The sequence below is a fragment of the Oncorhynchus mykiss genome, chromosome 19 (assembly GCF_057628025.1).
Source record: "Oncorhynchus mykiss isolate SJ-2025 chromosome 19, ASM5762802v1, whole genome shotgun sequence".
Lineage (NCBI taxonomy): Eukaryota > Metazoa > Chordata > Actinopteri > Salmoniformes > Salmonidae > Oncorhynchus > Oncorhynchus mykiss.
Window position 1 is genome coordinate 66,114,289 of NC_143040.1, and position 22,461 is coordinate 66,136,749.

At 44.7% G+C, this 22,461-nt stretch overlaps 1 protein-coding gene and 1 long non-coding RNA gene across 5 annotated transcripts in view; one reads left to right on the forward strand and one right to left on the reverse strand.

Annotated features, from left to right (window-relative positions):
- Positions 1–22,461, forward strand: part of LOC110498167 (arf-GAP with SH3 domain, ANK repeat and PH domain-containing protein 3) — a 60,519-nt gene that overhangs the window by 25,347 nt on the left and 12,711 nt on the right. For all 4 annotated transcript variants that reach the window (XR_016489055.1, XM_036955141.2, XM_036955142.2 and 1 more), the window contains exons 9-19: positions 2,080–2,166; positions 2,408–2,517; positions 4,278–4,347; positions 8,372–8,459; positions 8,766–8,814; positions 13,434–13,600; positions 14,221–14,354; positions 14,605–14,696; positions 16,163–16,349; positions 20,645–20,730; positions 22,333–22,448. Coding sequence is in view for 3 of the 4 variants with exons in the window: in XM_036955141.2 (XP_036811036.1) it covers positions 2,080–2,166; positions 2,408–2,517; positions 4,278–4,347; positions 8,372–8,459; positions 8,766–8,814; positions 13,434–13,600; positions 14,221–14,354; positions 14,605–14,696; positions 16,163–16,349; positions 20,645–20,730; positions 22,333–22,448 (1,186 nt within the window). In the remaining variant the exon portion in view is untranslated. The remainder of the gene's footprint in view (positions 1–2,079; positions 2,167–2,407; positions 2,518–4,277; positions 4,348–8,371; positions 8,460–8,765; positions 8,815–13,433; positions 13,601–14,220; positions 14,355–14,604; positions 14,697–16,162; positions 16,350–20,644; positions 20,731–22,332; positions 22,449–22,461) is intronic.
- Positions 5,477–22,461, reverse strand: part of LOC149975293 (uncharacterized) — a 235,937-nt gene continuing 218,952 nt past the window's right edge. The window contains exon 3 of the long non-coding RNA XR_016489056.1: positions 5,477–5,521. This is a non-coding gene — a long non-coding RNA (uncharacterized LOC149975293). The remainder of the gene's footprint in view (positions 5,522–22,461) is intronic.

The window sequence follows — 22,461 nt, forward strand, 5'->3', positions numbered from 1 at the left end:
GACCTTAGTCATCAGCTGCTACTGAAGTCCTGTACAGACACTAACAGATTATGCATCGCAGCAGACAGACCTCCTAAACCTCAACCTCATCTCTCCTCCCAGACTTTCCCAACCCACGGTCTGTCCACTATTTGATGCAATTCCTATAACTGCCCCTTCATTCCCGAAAGGGAAACCGAAATTATTCATCAATTTTATTGGAAGTAAGGTCCCTTACGCTATAATCGCCTAGACAGGTTTTACAAACCAGACAAAGCTTACATTTTCCTGCCCATATCCCCCAACTGCCAAACCAGGAGACTATCACTCGGTAACGGTTATGGTTGTCAAGGTTACATGGCAGTGGTGTGGAAGTATTTAATGGCATGGTGTGGTGGTTATGCTGAGCCTGGTCCACTTTAAATCAAATCAAATGTATTTATATAGCCCTTTGTGCATCAGCTGATATCTCAAAGTGCCGAACAGAAACCCAGCCTGAAACCCCAAACAGCAAGCAATGCAGGTGTAGAAGCACAGTGACTAAGAACAACTCCCTAGAAAGGCCAAAACATAGGAATAAACCTAGAGAGGAACCAGTCTATGTGGGGTGGCCAGTCCTCTTCTGGCTGTGCCGGGTGGAGATTATAACAGAACATGGCCAAGATGTTCAAATGTTCATAAATGACCAGCATGGTCAAATAATAATAATCACATTAGTTTTCGAGGGTGCAGCAAGTCAGCACCTCAGGAGTAAATGTCAGTTGGCTTTTCATAGCCGATCATTAAGAGTATCTCTACCGCTCCTGCTGTCTCTAGAGAGTTGAAAACAGCAGGTCTGGGACAGGTAGCACGTCCGGTGAACAGGTCAGGTCAGCCGCAGGCAGAACAGTTGAAACTGGAGCAGCAGCTTAAATGACATGGTGTGGTGGTTATGCTGAGCCTGGTCCACCTTAAATGACATGTTGTGGTGGTTCTGCTGAGCCTGGTCCACCTTAAATGACATGGTGTGGTGGTTATGCTGAGCCTGGTCCACCTTAAATGACATGTTGTGGTGGTTATGCTGAGCCTGGTCCACCTTAAATTACATGGTGTGGTGGTTATGCTGAGCCTGGTCCACCTTAAATGACATGGTGTGGTGGTTATGCTGAGCCTGGTCCACCTTAAATGACATGTTGTGGTGGTTATGCTGAGCCTGGTCCACCTTAAATGACATGTTGTGGTGGTTATGCTGAGCCTGGTCCACCTTAAATGACATGTTGTGGTGGTTATGCTGAGCCTGGTCCACCTTAAATGACATGTTGTGGTGGTTATGCTGAACCTGGTCCACCTTAAATTACATGTTGTGGTGGTTATGCTGAGCCTGGTCCACCTTAAATGACATGTTGTGGTGGTTATGCTGAGCCTTTTCCACCTAGTGGTTTACTGACCTAGTGTCGGGTTTCTCTCTCTCTCTCTCTCTCTCTCTCTCTCTCACGCACACACACACTCTCTCTCTCTCTCTCTCTCTCTCTCTCTCTCTCTCTCTCTCTCATATCAAGCACAGTGTTAGTAATGGACACTTGAGTTTAATGAGAGTGTCGGTGGTTCTTCTTGCTCTTCATGGTTGGAAAAGGGGTAAGCTCGGGCACTCTGTTTCTCAGGTTCAAGGAAGAATTATGGAAAAGAAACCTGTTGGGACTTTTTCACGGTTCACCTAAACGTTTTTGTGTTGTTATCCTGTTTGATTTGGCAAGACGGCACAAATTGATATGGGACCAGGCTAAGATGGGGACCCAGAAACCCAAAGACTGTTCTACGATGCTCTGTTACACTTTATTTTGCAACATTATGCAAAGCTTGGTTTAATTGCTGTCCACACCCATTGATTGGGAACATATCAGGAAAGCTACCCATCCCAGTTGGTGTTGTCAAAAGCTAGTGCACCAGCAACTCCCTCCAAATGCTCCCAATACATTAGCCAAATCAGTGTCTGTTTATATATTAGCTACAGTAGATTGCATTCAGCTAGCAAGCTGACCTGTCTTGTGTGTGTGTGTGTGTATGTGTGTGTGTGTGTGTATGTGTGTGTGTGTGTGTGTGTGTGTGTGTGTGTGTGTGTAGGTGCGTCAGGACCAGGATGAAGAGGTGAGACAGCTCTCTCAGCTACGAGACTCCCTAAGACTGCTGCTACAGATGGAGGGGAAAGAGGTACTGTTCATTAGGCACCAAACGGAAGAAAACTGACCGAAACAGAGAGTGGAACGACCTGGGCTTGTCCAATAAGAAGTGTTCATTTTCCTTAGGAAAATGCTTTAAACATCTTCCATTACTTGCCCTAATGAACACAACCCTGGTCGGTGGTTAAACTTTTTTTTTTAACTGGTATCTTTTCAACTAAACATAGTCAATATATATTGTAATAAAGTATTTTTCTCCCGTTTTGTCCCAGGAGTACCTGACCAGAAAGAACTCTGGTAACGGCTACAGCATCCACCAGCCTCAAGGCAACAAGAAGTACGGTACGGAGAAGTCAGGCTTCCTACAGAAGAGGAGTGACGGGTGAGTCTGTCAGAAAATACTGATATATATATATATATATATATATATATATTGACCGTGTACTGAAAACACACAAGGCTCCACTTCCAGCATTAACCCCAATAGGAGGATTCTGTTAGCCTGTGTAACAGAGATTAGAACGTGCTGTGAGCTCACTTCACAGCCAGGTTGTCAAGCGGGCAGTCACGTGTCGGTGAGACAGAGGACCGTGGTTCAAGCCAAGTCAGGCAAGTTTAAGGGAGGCAGCGCTATATGATAAGCTAGCACACATTTGATTTGGCAAGACGGCACAAACCGACCCGGAACTAGGCTAGGATTCCACAGGCTGTTTTATGGTTGTGACGAGTACAGGTACGGACGAGATTAACCATTGAACTACCACGGAAGTTTGGACTTGATGATGAGTCGGAGTCAAATATCTCTTAGACTTCTCCAAGTAAAAATCGGCCTGAGCAGGGTTAGGGTTAAGGTTAGGCCTCAGCAGGGTTAGGGTTAAGGTTAGGCCTCAGCAGGGTTAGGCCTCAGTAGGGCTAGGGTTAAGGTTAGGCCTCAGCAGGGTTAGGGTTAAGGTTAGGCCTCAGCAGGGTTAGGCCTCAGCAGGGCTAGGGTTAAGGTTAGGCCTCAGCAGGGTTAGGCCTCAGCAGGGTTAGGGTTAAGGTTAGGCCTCAGCAGGGTTAGGCCTCAGCAGGGCTAGGGTTAAGGTTAGGCCTCAGCAGCGTTAGGCCTCAGCAGGGTTAGGGTTAAGGTTAGGCCTCAGCAGGGCTAGGGTTAAGGTTAGGCCTCAGCAGCGTTAGGCCTCAGCAGGGTTAGGGTTAAGGTTAGGCCTCAGCAGGGTTAAGGTTAGGCCTCAGCAGGGTTAAGGTTAGGCCTCAGCAGGGTTAGGGTTAAGGTTAGGCCTCAGCAGGGTTAGGGTTAAGGTTAGGCCTCAGCAGGGTTAGGGTTAAGGTTAGGCCTCAGCAGGGTTAGGGTATGTAGCAGGGTGGAGCGTGACATTATGGAGAGGCTGGGGGGAGGGGTGGGGGCACAGTGCTATGTCAGCCCCAGCTGGTCTTCATTATTCTGGTGTTTGGATCCTGGCAAAGAGGCCTGGCTGGATGAGTGGATCCAGCTACTCCAGCTAACCCATGTCATGCAGAGAGAAAGAGAGGAGAGAGAGAAAGAAAGTGAAAGAAAAGGGAGAGGGATAGGAGAGAAAGGGAAAGAGATTAAAGAGAGAGGAGAAAGAAAGAGAGGGGGGGATAGGAGAGAGAGAAAGGGAAAGAGAGTAAAGAGAGAGAGAGAGGGGATAGGAGAGAGAGAAAGGGAAAGAGAGTAAAGAGAGAGAGGGGGGGATAGGAGAGAGAAAGGGAAAGAGTAAAGAGAGAGGAGAAAGAAGAGAGAGAGGGGTAGCCTGGAAGTCTAAAACAGGCCTATGTCTTCATTCCAGCCCCTCTCTCCCCTGTTCTCTCCTCATTCTCAGAGCGTTAGATTACAGTGTGATAACATAGGGGAGATGTGAGTCAGTTGGGGAAACAAACTTGTATTCCTAGATATGATGAGTAAGCTTGATGGTACTGTAGATATACAGTAAGTTATACCTGACTTAGAATGTGGTCTGAGTCTCTCCCTCTCTCTTTCACTCCCTCCCTCCCTCCCTCCCTCCCTCCCTCCCTCCCTCCCTCCCTCCCTCCCTCCCTCCCTCCCTCCCTCCCTCCCTCCCTCCCTCACTCCCAAACCATCCCTCCCCTCCCTCCCTCCCTCCCTCCCTCCCATCCATCCAGGATTAGGAAGGTGTGGCAGAAGAGGAAGTGTGGTGTCAAGTACGGCTGTCTGACCATCTCTCACAGCACGGTGAGACTCTTTTAGTTGACGTCTCATTCACCTCTCATATCCTGTACCCAATACAGTATATAAACCATACAGTAAAGCTCAGTGCCAAAAGTAATCCTCAAACTAGTGTATACCTGACTACCTGTAACTTTAAATCAGTCGCCAACAGGGCTGACCCCATTTAGTCGACGGGTCGATTGTTTGGTCGATAGGCTGTTAGTCAACTGAGATTTCTTTAGTCGAGCAGTAGCAAAAATGATGAAAAAAATACATTCATGGTGTACAAGACACCTGTCTGATTGATGCCTGTCTGAGTGGACTGATCACTTGTGGAGGCTGTGGGGATGGAACAGTCCATCACTCTAAGACATGTGCTACTAAAAATGTATATGGTTATATTGTGTATGAACAATGGTTCATAAATAAATAAAAAATATTATTTTATAACATGCACTTTCTCCCGCGTTGGATAGTGGTCGCCGTACGTGGTTCTGAAACACATCAGTGCGCTGTTGAATTGGCGTTTTTTTCCTAGACCATGTTGCTATGTGCATAATAGCAAAGTTAACCAGCATATTGGTGTTGAGAATGAGGCGGAAGCAGCAGCAGAGTTAGGAGGTGACAGCCCTTGCCTTAATTGTCTAAGAAAAGAGAGGAGAGAGGAAACCACAACTTAATCAGGTCTGTAATTAACAGCCTAACTGTTAAATTTGCCTGATTTTATAAATCAACCATGTACGGTAGCATGTATAGCAGTCAGAAGTTTGGACACACCTATTCATTCAAGGGTTTTTCTTTTTTTTTACATTGTAGAATAATAGTGAAGACATCAAAAATATGAACGAACACATGGAATCATGTAGAAACCAAAAAAGTGGTCAACAAATCAAAATATGTTATATTTTAGGTTCTTCAAAGTAGCCGCCCTTTGCCTTGATGACAGCTTTGCACACTCTTGGCATTCTCTCAACCAGCTTCACCTGGAATGCTTTTCCAACAGTCTTGAAGGAGTTCCCACATATGCCGAGCACTTGTGGCCTGCTTTTCCGCCACTCTGCGGTCCAACTCATCCCAAAACATCTCAATGGGTTTGAGGTCGGGTGATTGTGGAGGCCAGGTAATCTGATGCAGCACTCCATCACTCCTTCTTGTCAAATAACCCTTACATAGCCTGGAGGTGTGTTGGGTCATTGTCCTTTGAAAAACAAATGATAGTCCCACTAAGTGCAAACCAGATGGGATGGCGTATCGCTGCAGAATGCTGTGGTAGCCATGCTGGTTAAATGTGCCTTGAATTCTAAATAAATCACAGACAGTATCACCAGCAAAGCACCCCCACACTATCCCACCTCCTCCATGCTTCACCTACAATACTCTGCGTCTCACAAAGACACGGCGGTTGGAAACAAAAATCTAAAATTTTGACTCATTAGACCAAAGGACAGATTTCCACCGGTCTGATGTCCATTGCTCATTTTTCTTGGTCCAAGCAAGTCTCTTCTTCTTATTGGTGTCCTTTAGTAGTGGTTTCTTTGCAGCAATTCGACCATGAAGGCCTGATTTACGCAGTCTCCTCTGAACAGTTGATGTTGAGATGTGTCTGTTACTTGAACTCTGTGAAGCATTTATTTGGGCTGAAATTTCTGAGGCTGGTAACTCTAATGAACTTATCCTCTGCAGCAGAGGTAACTCTGGGTCTTCGTTTCCTGTGGCGGTCCTCACGAGAGCCATTTTCATCATAGCGTTTGATGGTTTTTACAACTGCACTTGAAGAAACTTAAAGTTCTTAATTTTACGTATTGACTGACCTTCATGTGTTACAGTAATGATGGACTGTCATTTCTCTTTGCTTATTTGAACTGTTCTTGCCATTATATGGACTTGGTCTGTTACCAAATAGGGCTATCTTCTGTATAGCACCCCTAACTTGTCACAACACAACTGATTGGCTCAAACGCATTAAGGAAAGAAATATCACTATTTTAACTTTTAACAAGGTACACCTGTTAATTAATGAATCTGGTTGAGAGAATGCCAAGAGTGTGCAAAGCTGTCATCAAGGCAAAGGGTGGCTACTTAGAAAAATCTCAAATATATGTATATTTTTTTTAAACACTTTTTTTGGTTACTACATGATTCCATACATGTTATTTCATAGTTTTGTTGTCTTCACTATTTTTCTACAATGTAGAAAATAGTACAAATAAAGAAAAACCCTTGAATGATTAGGTGTGTCCAAACGTTTAACTAGTACTGTATATCTACAGAAAGATGACAGATCCTGCTTCTGTTGCCTGTTTGACTGTTTGTGTAATAGCCTACTGATTCCATAAGCACCAAGCCTCATGCAACAATTTCACAAGTGCGGTTGTTTTTAATCTTTCCTGTTTAGTCTTAATACCGCCACTTACTTAGGCCTATATTTCAATCAATCGATTGGTCGAAAGAACAGACGACTCTTTGTTGACCAAGATTTTTGTTGGGGGCAGCCCTAGTCGCCAGGTTGCTGATGCTCTTGAAATGTACTATAGTTAAGCCAGGCTGGACTGGGCTGCCCTAGTAATGCATACTCTGAAAGTATTCAGACCCCTTCACTAATTTCACATTTTGTTACGTTACAGCCTTGTTCTAAAATGTATAAAATATATATATGTTCTGCATCAATCTACACATTACCCCTTAATGACAAAGGAAAAACGCCTTTTTAGAAATTGTAGCAAATTTTCTTTAAAAAAACACCTTATTTACATAAGTATTCAGATCCTTTGCTATGAGACTAGAAATTGAGTTCAGGTGCATCCTGTTTCCATTGATCATCCTTGAGATGTTTCTACAACGTTTTTTGTCTGTAGAGGTCCGAGACAGGATTGTGTTGAGGCATAGATCTGGGGAAGGGTACCAACACATTTCTGTAGCATTGTAGGTCCCCAAGAACACTGTGGCCTCCACAATTCTTAAATGGAAGAAATTTGGAACCACTAGGACTCTTCCCAGAGCTGGTCACCTGGCCAGCTCTGAGCAATCGGGGTAGAAGCACGGTGACCAAGAACCCGATGGTCACTCTGACAGAGCTCCAGAGTTCCTCTGTGGAGATGGGAGGAACTTCCAGAAGGACAACCATCTCTGCAGCACTCCACCAATCCAGCCTTTATGGGAGAGGGGCCAGACAGCAGCCACTCCTCAGTAAAAGGCACGACAGCCTGCTTGGAGTTTGCCAAAAGACACCAAGATTGAACTCTTTGGCCTGAATTTCTGGAGGAAACAAGGCACCGCTAATCACCTGGCCAATACCATCCCTACGTTGAAGCATGGTGGTAGCAGCATCATGCTGTGGGTATGTTTTTCAGAGACAGGGACTGGGAGACTAGTCAGGATCGAGGGAAAGATGAACGGAGCAAAGTACAGAGAGATCCTTGATGAAATCCTGCTCCAGGTTCACCTTCCAACAGGACAACGACCTTAAGCACACAGAGAAGACAACGCAGGAGTGGCTTTGGGACAAGTCTCTGAATGTCCTTGAGTGGTCCAGCCAGAGCCCGAATTTGAACCCGATCTAACATCTCTGGAGAGACCTGAAAATAGCTCCAACCTGACGGAGCTTGAGAGGATCTCCAGAGAAGAATGGGAGAAACTCCCCAAATACAGGTGTGCCAAGCTTGTTGTGTCCTACCCAAGAAGACTTGAGGCTGTGCTTTAACAAAGTAGTAAGTAAAGGGTCTGAATACTTATGTAAATGTGATATTTCAGTTATATTATTTTATACATTTGCAAAAATGTATGAACCTGTTTTTGCTTTGTAATTATGGAATACTGTGTGTAGATTGATGAGGAAAAACAGATATTTAATACATTTTAGAATAAGGCTGTCAGGTAACAAAATGTGGAAAAAGTGAAGGGGCCTGAACACTTCCCGAATGCACTGTATTCCATAGTTGTTGGGACCATTCTGGAAAAGATGATGTGAAAAGCTAGCATCTGAGCCAGCGTAGTAAAGTTTGGGTCAGCCCTAGGGTGGGAATTGACCCCAGTGTCGTTGGTTCCACAGATCAACCGACCACCGGCGAAGCTCAACCTCCTGACCTGTCAGGTGCGCCCCAACCCCGATGAGAGGAGGACCTTTGACCTGGTCACACGTAGGTTCACCCCTCCTTGACCTCTCACCACTGACCTCTCACCTTTCTCCACATAACTATGGTCTGAGCTGTGTGCAAGTGCATTTTCCTGTCTGTGTGTGTGTGTGTCTGAGCCTGTGTATGTAATGGAAAGACGGTGCAGAGAGACGAGTCTCCCTCAACCGATCCTCTCTCTGTGTCTGTGGATCAGGTTTTCCCCTTGCATGTATCCCTCGGAATGTAGCCTACTGCACTCTCTCTCTGTCGTCCTCCTCTCTCTCTCCTCTCCTGTCCCTCTAAATTCACACCTATCGTTCCTCTCTCCAGATAATCGGACGTACCATTTCCAAGCCGAGGACGAGCAGGAATGCATGATGTAAGCAGAGCACTGGAATCCCTCCTCTCTTCTATACAAGTATTGTTCTAAATACACTGGAATCCCTCCTTGTTTCTACACAAGTATTGTTCCCATAGAATTTTAATGAATAGAACGGGCATCCCCATTCAAGTCAATGGTGGCATAATGGGAGGACTGGCAGCCATTGCGATTGTACCCATAGGAGCAAAGCAGGAAGTAAAAGCAAGTGTACCCATCAATCTGTACGGTGATTTGTTGAATCACCTCAACTGACTATTGAAATATTTCCATTGCATGAGCCACATCAATTAACATAATTTGGATAAACATTCCACATTACCATGGAAATTGTTGCATCACAATACCAGGCAGCTATTGCGAGTGTACCCATGTACCCAGTCAAATTGCCAAGGTTAAAGGTTCCAAGCCCGTTCTATTCCTTCAATTTCTATGATTGTTCCAAATACACTGACATCCCTCCTAGATTCTATACAAGCATCGTTCCAGATACACCGATGTGTAGATAAGGACAGTGACTTTGTCATTCAGAAAGAGAGCGAAATTCCCTTCAAAAATAGCAAAAGATTACAATATAGTATTTTTTTCAGAGAGGGGAACGAATACAAAGTAGATCTTCTTTCAGAAAGAGATACAATATGTTTCTTTCAGAAAGAGAAATAGAAAAAGATACCGAGATAGGTAGAAAGAAAACATACGAACAACACTGTTGTGCTGTTAAAATTGGCGCCGTGGGGTGAGACAGAGATGCAGCTTGAGCCCCACCCTCTTCAACATACAGTGCCTATAGAAAGTCTATACCTCTGTGAATTTTTTTCTCCTTTGTCATTGCCTCAGAGTTTCATGCATTTAAATAAAGCATGTTTTCCCACTCATCTACACACCAGACTTAAGGCAATTTTTTTTGTGTGTGTGGGGGGGGGGACTGTATTAAAAATACAAAACTGAAACATCACAATTGGATAAGTCTCCGCCCACCTGAATTAATACTTGGTGGAAGCACCTTTGGCAGCCATTACAGCTGTGATTGCCTTTGGGATAGCTCTCTACCAACTTTGCGCACCTAGATTAGGCAATATTGGACCACTCTTTACAAAACTGTACTTTCAAGTTCCTTGGACAGCAATCTTCAAGTCGTGCCACACATTTTCGATTGGATTTAGGTCGGAGCTCTGACTGGGTCACTCAAGGACATTTACCTTTTTATTCCTTAGCCACTCCACTGTAGCTTTGGCAGTGTGCTTCAGGTCGTTGTCATGTTGAAAGGTGAACTTCTTTCCCAGTTTCAGCTTTCTTGCAGAGGGCAGTAGATTTGCTTCAAGGACTTTTATATACATTTCTCGATTCATCTTCTCTTCTATCCTGATAAGTGCCCCAGTCCCTGACGATGAGAAACATCCCCATAACGTGATGCTGCCACCACTATTTTTTATTTATTTTTATTTCACCTTTATTTAACCAGGTAGGCAAGTTGAGAACAAGTTCTCATTTAAAATTGCGACCTGGCCAAGATAAAGCAAAGCAGTTCGACAGATACAACGACACAGAGTTACACATGGAGTAACACAAACATACAGTTAATAATACTATAGAAAAATAAGTCTATATACAATGTGAGCAAATTATGTGAGATAAGGGAGGTAAAGGCAAAAAAAAAGGCCATGGTGACGAAGTAAATACAATATAGCAAGTAAAACACTGGAATGGTAGATTTGCAGTGGAAGAATGTGCAAAGTAGAGATAGAAATAATGGGGTGCAAAATAAATAAAGACAGGGGGAGAGGTAGTTGTTTGGGTTAAATTATAGATGGGCTATGTACTGGTGGGTAGTCGCAGTGGTGGGTAGTATGTGGGGCTTTGGTGACAAAACGGATGGCACTGTGATAGACTGCGTCCAATTTATTGAGTAGGGTATTGGAGGCTATTTTGTAAATGACATCGCCGAAGTCGAGGATCGATAGGATGGTCAGTTTTACGAGGGTATGTTTGGCAGCATGAGTGAAGGATGCTTTGTTGCAAAATAGGAAGCCAATTCTAGATTTAACTTTGGATTGGAGATGTTTGATGTCTGGAAGGAGAGTTTACAGTCTAACCAGACACCTAAGTATTTGTAGTTGTCCACATATTCTAAGTCAGAACCGTCCAGAGTAGTGATGCTGGATGGGCGGGCAGGTGCAGGCAGCGATCGGTTGAAGAGCATGCATTTAGTTTTACTTGTATTTAAGAGCAGTTGGAGGCCACGGAAGGAGAGTTGTATGGCATTGAAGCTCGTCTGGAGGGTTGTTAACAGTGTCCAAAGAAGGGCCAGATGTATACAGAATGGTATCGTCTACGTAGAGGTGGATCAGAGACTCACCAGCAGCAAGAGCAACATCATTGATGTATACAGAGAAGAGAGTCGGCCCAAGAATTGAACCCTGTGGCACCCCAATAGAGACTGCCAGAGGCCCGAACAACAGGCCCTCCGATTTGACACACTGAACTCTATCAGAGAAGTAGTTGGTGAACCAGGCCAGGCAATCATTTGAGAAACCAAGGCTATCGAGTCTTCCGATGAGGATGTGGTGATTGACAGAGTTGAAAGCCTTGGCCAGGTCAATGAATATGGCTGCACAGTAATGTCTCTTATCGATGGCGGTTAAGATATTGTTTAGGACCTTGAGCGTGGCTGAGGTGCACCCATGACCAGCTCTGAATCTGTTTGTTGACTTGGCTTTTGAAGACCTTGGAAAGACAGGGTAGGATAGATATAGGTCTGTAGCAGTTTGGGTCAAGAGTGTCCCCGCCTTTAAAGAAGGGGATGACCGCAGCTGGGAATCTCAGACGACACGAAAGAGAGGTTGAATAGACTAGTAATAGGGGTTGCAACAATTTCGGCAGATAATTTTAGAAAGAAAAGGTCCAGATTGTCTAGTCCGGCTGATTTGTAGGGGTCCAGATTTTGCAGCTCTTTCTCTTTATTTGGGAGAAGGAGAAGTGGGGAAGGCTTGGGCGAGTTGCTGTGGGGGGTGCAGTGCTGTTGACCAGGGTAGGGGTAGCCAGGTGGAAAGCATGGCCAGCAGTAGAAAAATGCTTTTTGAAATTTTCCTATCCTCAGTGCAGTGGGCAGTTGGGAGGAGGTGTTCTTATTCTCCATGGACTTTACAGTGTCCCAGAATCTTTTTGCGTTTGTGTTGCAGGAAGCAAAATTCCCCGCGAAAAAGCTAGCCTTGGCTTTTCTAACTGCCTGTGTATATTGGTTTCTAGCTTCCTTGAAAAGCTGCATATCACGGGGGCTGTTCGACGCTAATGCAAAGCCCCATAGGATGTTTTTGTGTTGGTTAAGGGCAGTCAGGTCTGGAGAGAACCAAGGGCTATATGGTTCTAAATTTCTTGAATGGGGCATGCTTATTTAAGGTGGTGAGGAAGGCATTTAAAAACAATTATAACTAGGCATGATGGGATGAGGTCAATATCCTTCCAGGATAACCGGGCCAGGTCGATTAGAAAGGCCTGCTCGCTGAAGTGTTTCAGGGAGCTTTTGACGGTGATGAGTGGAGGTCGTTTGACCGCTGACCCATTACGGATGCAGGCAATGAGGCAGTGATCGCTGAGATCTTGGTTGAAAACAGCAGAGGTGTATTTAGAGGGCAAGTTGGTTAGGATGATATCTATGAGGGTGCCCGTGTTTACGGCTTTGGGGTGGTACCTGGTAGGTTCATTGATACTTTGTGTGAGATTGAGGGCATCAAGCTTACTGGCCACAAAATGAGGTGGAAACTCAACTGCACGAGAGAGGGATCTAGTTTGGGTTGGGACCTCTCTCTGGAGCGTACAGAGCTGAGTAGGGGGTTTCTCTCCTCTTTTTATTTTATTGAACCAGGAAAGTCAGTTAAGAAAAAAATATTATTTACAATGACTGCGTACACCGGCCAAACCCTAACGACACTAGGCCAATTGTACACCGCCCTATGGGACTCCAAATCACGGCCGGTTGTGATACAGCCTGGAATCGAACCAGGGTCTGTAGTGACGTCTCTAGCACTGAGATGCAGTGCCTTAGAACGCTGCGCCACTCGGGATGATGCCGTGCCACTCGGGATGACGCTGCGCCACTCGGGATGACGCCGCGCCACTCGGGATGACGCCGCGCCACTCGGGATGACGCTGCGCCACTCGGGATGACGCTGCGCCACTCGGGAGCCCCTCTTCCTCTTCTCTCTGTGTGGGCCTCAGGATCAAACCTTCGGATGTCATCTGTGTCTGTGGGGAGGAGAAGAAGAAGGAGGGTCAGCTGAAACAAAAACAACAAAAAGAAAGAAAAATTGAGGAGAGGGATGAGAAAGAGAAAGGAGGTTTACTGCAGTGTGAATGTGCCAAGCTCTCAGTGGTACAATTATATACTTGGGTTAAAGACACACAGCTGCACACAGGACTATCATGTGGGCAGTCCGTGCTTTTGAAGCACAGAATGTAGACCACCATAGTAGTTTCATTAAAAATTAAAAATAAACGGTTGTTGTAGATCCATAAAAAAATCAGGAAGACATTTCCAGAAAGAATGACTTGTACTACAATACATAACTGTATAAACACTATATTGTATTGTTTTAATCTCTCTCCCCCCCCCCCCCCCCCAGTTGGGTGTCGGTGCTGCAGAACAGTAAGGAGGAAGCCCTGAACACAGTGTTGGGAGGGGACCAGCCGCAGTTCCAGGACTCCGGGCTGCAGGAGCTGGCCAGGGCAGTCATCACCGAGCTCAGACACATGCCCGGCAACGAGGCCTGCGCCGACTGTGGAGCCCACGGTGAGACTGGTGGACAGGAGACAGGAGTCAGTGGGATGATTCATCGAAAAACTTCAGGATGTGCTCTTGTCCTGTCTCCACACTTAGAGAAGGGTGGAGAATCAGGACACAGCCAGTAGGGCTGGTTGGTTCGAGCCCTGAATGTTGATTTGGCTGACAACCGTGGTATATTTAAGCAATAAGGAACATGGGGGTGTGGTATATGGCCAATATACCACGGCTAAGGGCTGTTCTTAGGCACGACTCAACGTGGAGTGCCTGGATACAGTGGTATATTGGACAAATATCACAAACCCCTGAGGTGCCTTATTGCTATTATAAACTGGTTCCCAACGTAATTAGAGCAGTAAATTGTTTTGTCATACATGTGGTATACGGTCTGATATACAATTGCTGTCAGCCAATCAGCTTTCAGAGTCCGAACCACTTTATAATAGACAATATACCATGTGTATGACAAAACATTTATTTTTACTGTTCTAATTCCATTGCGTCATGCCTAAGAACAGACCTTAGCCCAGGTGTATTGACCGTATACCAAACCCCCTCGGGCCTTATTGCTTCAGTGTAAATCCAGTGTTAACTGTACTCCTCATGTTCTGTCCCTGTGTTGTCAACAGACCCCACGTGGCTCTCCACTAACCTGGGCATCCTGACGTGTATAGAGTGTTCTGGGATCCACAGGGAGTTGGGAGTCCACTACTCCAGGATCCAGTCCCTCACGCTGGACATGCTCAGCACCTCCGAACTACTAGTAATGTTGACCCCGTCTTAGTCCCAATACACACACACACACTGATCTATACACACACACTTCCATTTCTAAACAAGCGTTAGTTTGCTGAGCTCTGCTTTGGCTTTAGCTCAGCATGCTAACTTGGTTTATAGTTATGATAATGGCATGGGTTAGATATGTGGTATTTGATGCGCTGAAAGTTTAGTCCCTATACAGCTGTACTCACATACCTTGTATCCTAACGCCTCCACTCTCCATCTGTCCACAGCTGGCAGTCAGTATAGGCAACACCCGCTTCAATGACATCATGGAGGCCAATCTTCCCAATGATTCCATCAAACCCCTCCCCCAGAGTGACATGTAAGTCCATTATACGCCTCATACTTCAATCATGTTCTCATTGGTGGGGCAAACTTGGTTTGAAACAACACATTTTGACAGAAGCCATATTGGCACCAAAACATTCCAAAACAATGACATTCAAGTGTTGAAGTGAGAATGTTGTAACAAAACGTTTGGTATCAACCAGGGTTGGGGTCAATTCCATTTCAATTCAGTTCTTGAATCGACTGAATTGAAATGGAATTGAACCCAACCCTGGTGTCAACATGAGGATATAGTTAACTAGTTGCTGGTGCCAACATGGAGGATATAGTTAACTAGTTGCTGGTGCCAACATGGAGGATATAGTTAACCAGTTGCTGGTGCCTTACATGGAGGATATAGTTAACCAGTTGCTGGTGTCAACATGGAGGATATAGTTCACCAGTTGCTGGTGTCAACATGGAGGATATAGTTCACCAGTTGCTGGTGGCAACATGGAGGATATAGTTAACCAGTTGCTGGTGCCTTACATGGAGGATATAGTTAACCAGTTGCTGGTGTCAACATGGAGGATATAGTTCACCAGTTGCTGGTGTCAACATGGAGGATATAGTTCACCAGTTGCTGGTGGCAACATGGAGGATATAGTTCACCAGTTGCTGGTGTCAACATGGAGGATATAGTTAACCAGTTGCTGGTGTCAATATGGAGGATATAGTTAACCAGTTGCTGGTGCCAACATGGAGGATATAGTTAACTAGTTGCTGGTGTCAACATGGAGGATATAGTTCACCAGTTGCTGGTGTCAACATGGAGGATATAGTTAACCAGTTGCTGGTGCCTTACATGGAGGATATAGTTCACCAGTTGCTGGTGTCAACATGGAGGATATAGTTAACCAGTTGCTGGTGGCAACATGGAGGATATAGTTAACCAGTTGCTGGTGTCAACATGGAGGATATAGTTAACCAGTTGCTGGTGGCAACATGGAGGATATAGTTAACCAGTTGCTGGTGTCAACATGGAGGATATAGTTCACCAGTTGCTGGTGGCAACATGGAGGATATAGTTAACCAGTTGCTGGTGCCTTACATGGAGGATATAGTTAACCAGTTGCTGGTGGCAACATGGAGGATATAGTTAACCAGTTGCTGGTGCCAACATGGAGGATATAGTTAACCAGTTGCTGGTGCCAACATGGAGGATATAGTTAACCAGTTGCTGGTGCCAACATGGAGGATATAGTTAACCAGTTGCTGGTGCCAACATGGAGGATATAGTTCACCAGTTGCTGGTGCCAACATGGAGGATATAGTTAACCAGTTGCTGGTGCCAACATGGAGGATATAGTTAACCAGTTGCTGGTGCCAACATGCAGGATATAGTTCACCAGTTGCTGGTGGCAACATGGAGGATATAGTTAACCAGTTGCTGGTGCCAACATGGAGGATATAGTTAACCAGTTGCTGCATACCTATGGCTCTGTCCCGTTGTGCAACCAGGAATGCCAGGAAGGAGTATATCGTGGCCAAGTACGTGGACCGGCGCTACGTGCTGCACAGGGACCGGGAGGACGGTGAGCCGTGGCGTGTGTACGATGCCGTGAGGAGCCGGGACCTGACCGCTCTGCTGCAGCTGTACGCCCAGGGAGAGGACCTGGCCAAGCCGCTAGCACTGCCTGAGGGACAGGTACTAGACATAAGGTTGTGATGGTCAACCAACTGCCCGTGGTCACCGTTTATAATCGTTTGGTTTTGTAAAGAGTCCATGTTACCACAGAAACGGAATGAACCGTCTGTCCCATCTTCAGTCAGCTGTTCATCCACAAAAAAAATGATTTAAAATAAGACATTTGACAGTTATTTTATTTTCACGACGGTCTTCACCCATATATGGGAACGGTGCCAGCCCTAGTAGTAGATAGAGATACACACAGCCCTAGTAGTAGATAGAGATACACACAGCCCTAGTTGTAGATAGAGATACACACAGCCCTAGTAGTAGATAGCAGAGAGATACACACAGCCCTAGTACTAGATAGCAGAGAGATACACTCTCTCTCACTCACTCACTCACTCACTCACTCACTCACTCACTCACTAACTACTGGCCAGCCCATTATAATTGCCTGAGGGACAGGTACTAGATAGGACATGCACAAGTATACATACACACACACACACACAAGTACACAGCATGAACATGGTCATAATTACATGTAGGATTGCGTATGAAAACCCCAAGATAACTTCCCAGTGGAAGGTTTGAAGTGTGTGCTCTGCAGGATATCATTACGATGCCTTTATTAATGTAAAGAGCTGTGAAATGATTCAAACAAAAGGCATTGGGTCATCCCCATATGATTTAATTAGCTAGCTAATGGCGGAAGGCTCCATTAAAACTACATTCTGGGATTTGAAGAACAACAGATAATGAATATGATCATTGAACAGATTGCCAGATCCCAGACTGCGACTTTAACATGGCTCAATGGCCTGGCCTCTTCTCTCAGAAGACTACTGTGGGGTTATTATCTCAAAATAGACCGCTACAATTCTTCTACATTGTAATGTTGTAAATGTCGCTGTTTGTGTATGTGTTTGTGTGTGTGTGTGTGTGTGTCCGCAATGAAATGTGTGTGAGTGTGATTGTGTAGTAAGTTATAAGTCCCAGAACTGTAGTTAGTAACCACTCCCTTCTCTCTGTAATCACACTCAATCGATCCCTCTCATTTTACACCCTTCTCTCTCTGTAATCACACTCAATCTATCCCTCTCATTTTACATCCTTCTCTCTCTGTAATCACACTCAATCTAGCCCTCTCATTTTACACCCTTCTCTCTCTGTAATCACACTCAATCTATCCCTCTCATTTTACATCCTTCTCTCTCTGTAATCACACTCAATCTAGCCCTCTCATTTTACACCCTTCTCTCTCTGTAATCACACTCAATCTATCCCTCTCATTTTACACCCTTCTCTCTCTGTAATCACACTCAATCTATCCCTCTCATTTTACATCCTTCTCTCTCTGTAATCACACTCAATCTATCCCTCTCATTTTACACCCTTCTCTCTCTGTAATCACACTCAATCTAGCCCTCTCATTTTACACCCTTCTCTCTCTGTAATCACACTCAATCTATCCCTCTCATTTTACACCCTTCTCTCTCTGTAATCACACTCAATCTATCCCTCTCATTTTACATCCTTCTCTCTCTGTAATCACACTCAATCTATCCCTCTCATTTTACATCCTTCTCTCTCTGTAATCACACTCAATCTATCCCTCTCATTTTACACCCTTCTCTCTCTGTAATCACACTCAATCTATCCCTCTCATTTTACACCCTTCTCTCTCTGTAATCACACTCAATCTATCCCTCTCATTTTACACCCTTCTCTCTCTGTAATCACACTCAATCGATCCCTCTCATTTTACACCCTTCTCTCTCTGTAATCACACTCAATCTATCCCTCTCATTTTACACCCTTCTCTCTCTGTAATCACACTCAATCTATCCCTCTCATTTTACACCCTTCTCTCTCTGTAATCACACTCAATCGATCCCTCTCATTTTACACCCTTCTCTCTCTGTAATCACACTCAATCTATCCCTCTCATTTTACACCCTTCTCTCTCTGTAATCACACTCAATCTATCCCTCTCATTTTACACCCTTCTCTCTCTGTAATCACACTCAATCTATCCCTCTCATTTTACACCCTTCTCTCTCTGTAATCACACTCAATCTATCCCTCTCATTTTACACCCTTCTCTCTCTGTAATCACACTCAATCTATCCCTCTCATTTTACACCCTTCTCTCTCTGTAATCACACTCAATCTATCCCTTTCATTTTACATCCTTCTCTCTCTGTAATCACACTCAATCTATCCCTCTCATTTTACACCCTTCTCTCTCTGTAATCACACTCAATCTATCCCTCTCATTTTACACCCTTCTCTCTCTGTAATCACACTCAATCTATCCCTCTCATTTTACACCCTTCTCTCTCTGTAATCACACTCAATCTATCCCTCTCATTTTACACCCTTCTCTCTCTGTAATCACACTCAATCTATCCCTCTCATTTTACACCCTTCTCTCTCTGTAATCACACTCAATCTATCCCTCTCATTTTACACCCTTCTCTCTCTGTAATCACACTCAATCTATCCCTCTCATTTTACACCCTTCTCTCTCTGTAATCACACTCAATCTATCCCTCTCATTTTACACCCTTCTCTCTCTGTAATCACACTCAATCTATCCCTCTCATTTTACACCCTTCTCTCTCTGTAATCACACTCAATCTATCCCTCTCATTTTACACCCTTCTCTCTCTGTAATCACACTCAATCTATCCCTCTCATTTTACACCCTTCTCTCTCTGTAATCACACTCAATCTATCCCTCTCATTTTACACCCTTCTCTCTCTGTAATCACACTCAATCTATCCCTCTCATTTTACACCCTTCTCTCTCTGTAATCACACTCAATCTATCCCTCTCATTTTACATCCTTCTCTCTCTGTAATCACACTCAATCTATCCCTCTCATTTTACACCCTTCTCTCTCTGTAATCACACTCAATCTATCCCTCTCATTTTACACCCTTCTCTCTCTGTAATCACACTCAATCTATCCCTCTCATTTTACACCCTTCTCTCTCTGTAATCACACTCAATCTATCCCTCTCATTTTACATCCTTCTCTCTCTGTAATCACACTCAATCTATCCCTCTCATTTTACACCCTTCTCTCTCTGTAATCACACTCAATCTATCCCTCTCATTTTACACCCTTCTCTCTCTGTAATCACACTCAATCTATCCCTCTCATTTTACACCCTTCTCTCTCTGTAATCACACTCAATCTATCCCTCTCATTTTACACCCTTCTCTCTCTGTAATCACACTCAATCTATCCCTCTCATTTTACACCCTTCTCTCTCTGTAATCACACTCAATCTATCCCTCTCATTTTACACCCTTCTCTCTCTGTAATCACACTCAATCTATCCCTCTCATTTTACACCCTTCTCTCTCTGTAATCACACTCAATCTATCCCTCTCATTTTACACCCTTCTCTCTCTGTAATCACACTCAATCTATCCCTCTCATTTTACACCCTTCTCTCTCTGTAATCACACTCAATCTATCCCTCTCATTTTACACCCTTCTCTCTCTGTAATCACACTCAATCTATCCCTCTCATTTTACACCCTTCTCTCTCTGTAATCACACTCAATCTATCCCTCTCATTTTACACCCTTCTCTCTCTGTAATCACACTCAATCTATCCCTCTCATTTTACACCCTTCTCTCTCTGTAATCACACTCAATCTATCCCTCTCATTTTACACCCTTCTCTCTCTGTAATCACACTCAATCTATCCCTCTCATTTTACACCCTTCTCTCTCTGTAATCACACTCAATCTATCCCTCTCATTTTACACCCTTCTCTCTCTGTAATCACACTCAATCTATCCCTCTCATTTTACACCCTTCTCTCTCTGTAATCACACTCAATCTATCCCTCTCATTTTACACCCTTCTCTCTCTGTAATCACACTCAATCTATCCCTCTCATTTTACATCCTTCTCTCTCCTCTCCTCTCCTGTTAAAAGGTTATGTTTCCTCTCTGTCTCTCTCCTTCTCTTTTAATGTATTTAATCAAATTCACCGTCTGTTGCTTCCTAAGGCTATGTAATGGAACTGTCCTGCACACCTTTTGATCTGTGTGTGTGTGTGTGTGTGTGTGTGTGTGTGTGTGTGTGTGTGTGTGTGTGTGTGTGTTGGCAGGGTATGGTTTATTATTTCAGCTTGTTGGGTCAGAGCTCATGTCTCCAGAGAACTAAGAACAGTTCATAGTCATACTCATTCATCACACACACACACACACACACAAACATACATACACACACACGCACACACACTCAATGGGTGGACATAATGAGTTTCTTCTGTGTTCTAGCATCTGAGAGAGACAGCTCTTCACTTGGCTGTGAGACTGGAGGAGAGGAGCTCTCTATCCCTGGTGGACTTCCTCATACAGAACAGGTGTGAGCGCCCCCTAACGCCAGACCCCCCAATAACGCCAGACCCCCCAATAACGCCAGACCCCCCAATAACACCAACGTGATAACACAAAGGCTGTATCAGAAAACGTTACTCACCGTATAATCCGTGCTTAATCCGTTTTCTCGTCTTAGTGGGCCCTGTGCAGACTTGAGATAAGTAGACTTAACATGTTGTTAAGTCAACTTATCCCCAGTCTGAATCGGGCCCAAAGTGAATTGGAGGAGAGGATCCAAGGTCCCTCACTCAGACCTCCTCCAACCAATGGCTTTGAAATGTGTTTAGGGAACAAGGAAAGGAGGAGGCAAGTACTGCATTTCAGCCCTGCCACAAAAGTACCAGCTGACATCATGTCAGTGATTCTCTCGTTAACACAGGTGTGAGTGTTGACGAGGACAAGGCTGGAGATCACTCTGTCATGCTGATTGAGTTTGAATAACAGACTGGAAGCTTCAAAAGGAGGGTGGTGCTTGGAATCATTGTTCTTCCTCTGTCGACCATGGTTACCTGCAAGGAAACACGTTCCGTCATCATTTCTTTGCACAAAAAGGGCTTCATAGGCAAGGATATTGCTGCCAGTAAGATTGCACCTAAATCAACCATTTATCGGATCATCAAGAACTTCAAGGAGAGCGGTTCAATTGTTGTGAAGAAGGCTTCAGGGCACCCAAGAAAGTCCAGCAAGCACCAGGACTGTCTCCTAAAGTTGATTCAGCTGCGGGATCGGGACATCACCAGTACAGAGCTTGCTCAGGAATGGCAGCAGGCAGGTGTGAGTGCATCTGCACGCACATTGAGGCGAAGACTTTTGGAGGATGGCCTGGTGTCAAGAAGGGCAGTAAAGAAGCCACTTCTCTCCAGGAAAAACATCAGGGGCAGACTGATATTCTGCAAAACGTACAGGGATTGGACTGCTGAGGACTGGGGTAAAGTCATTTTCTCTGATGAAACCCCTTTCCGATTGTTTGGAGCATCCAGAAAAATGCTTGTCTAGGGAATACTGGCAGCAATATCCTTGCCTGTGAAGCCCTTTTTGCGCAAAGCAATGATAATGGCATGTGTTTCCTTGCAGGTAACTATGGTTGACAGAGGAAGAACAATGATTCCAAGCACCACCTTCCTTTTGAAGCTTCCAGTATGTTATTCAAACTCAATCAGCATGACAGAGTGATCTCCAGCCTTATTCTCGTCAACACTCACACCTGTGTTAACGAGAGAATCACTGACATGATGTCAGCTAGACCTTTTGTGGCAGGGCTGAAATGCAGTGGAAATGTTTTTTGGGTATTCAGTTCATTTCCATGGCAAAGAGGGACTTTGCAATACATCTGATCACTTTCATAACATTCTGGAGTATATGCAAATTGTCATCATACAAACTGAGGCAGCAGACTTGGTGAAAATTAATATTTGTGTCATTCTCAAAACTTTTGGCCACGACTGTACAACGTAGGGAATATGGAGCCATTTTGGGACACATTCTCTGTCACCAGCATTGACCTTTAGTACTGTCTTACCTACACCAGCCCCCGGAGACATACATGTACATCACATTGACTCCAACTGTCTGTCACCACTTAACAGTGTCTGTCTAGAGAAGAGGACTCTAGAGGGGAACACTGCTCTACATTACAGCGCCCAGCACCACAAAACAGAGTGCCTCAAACTACTCCTCAAAGGAAAGGCTGTCCTCCACACAGGTACCTGGTACAC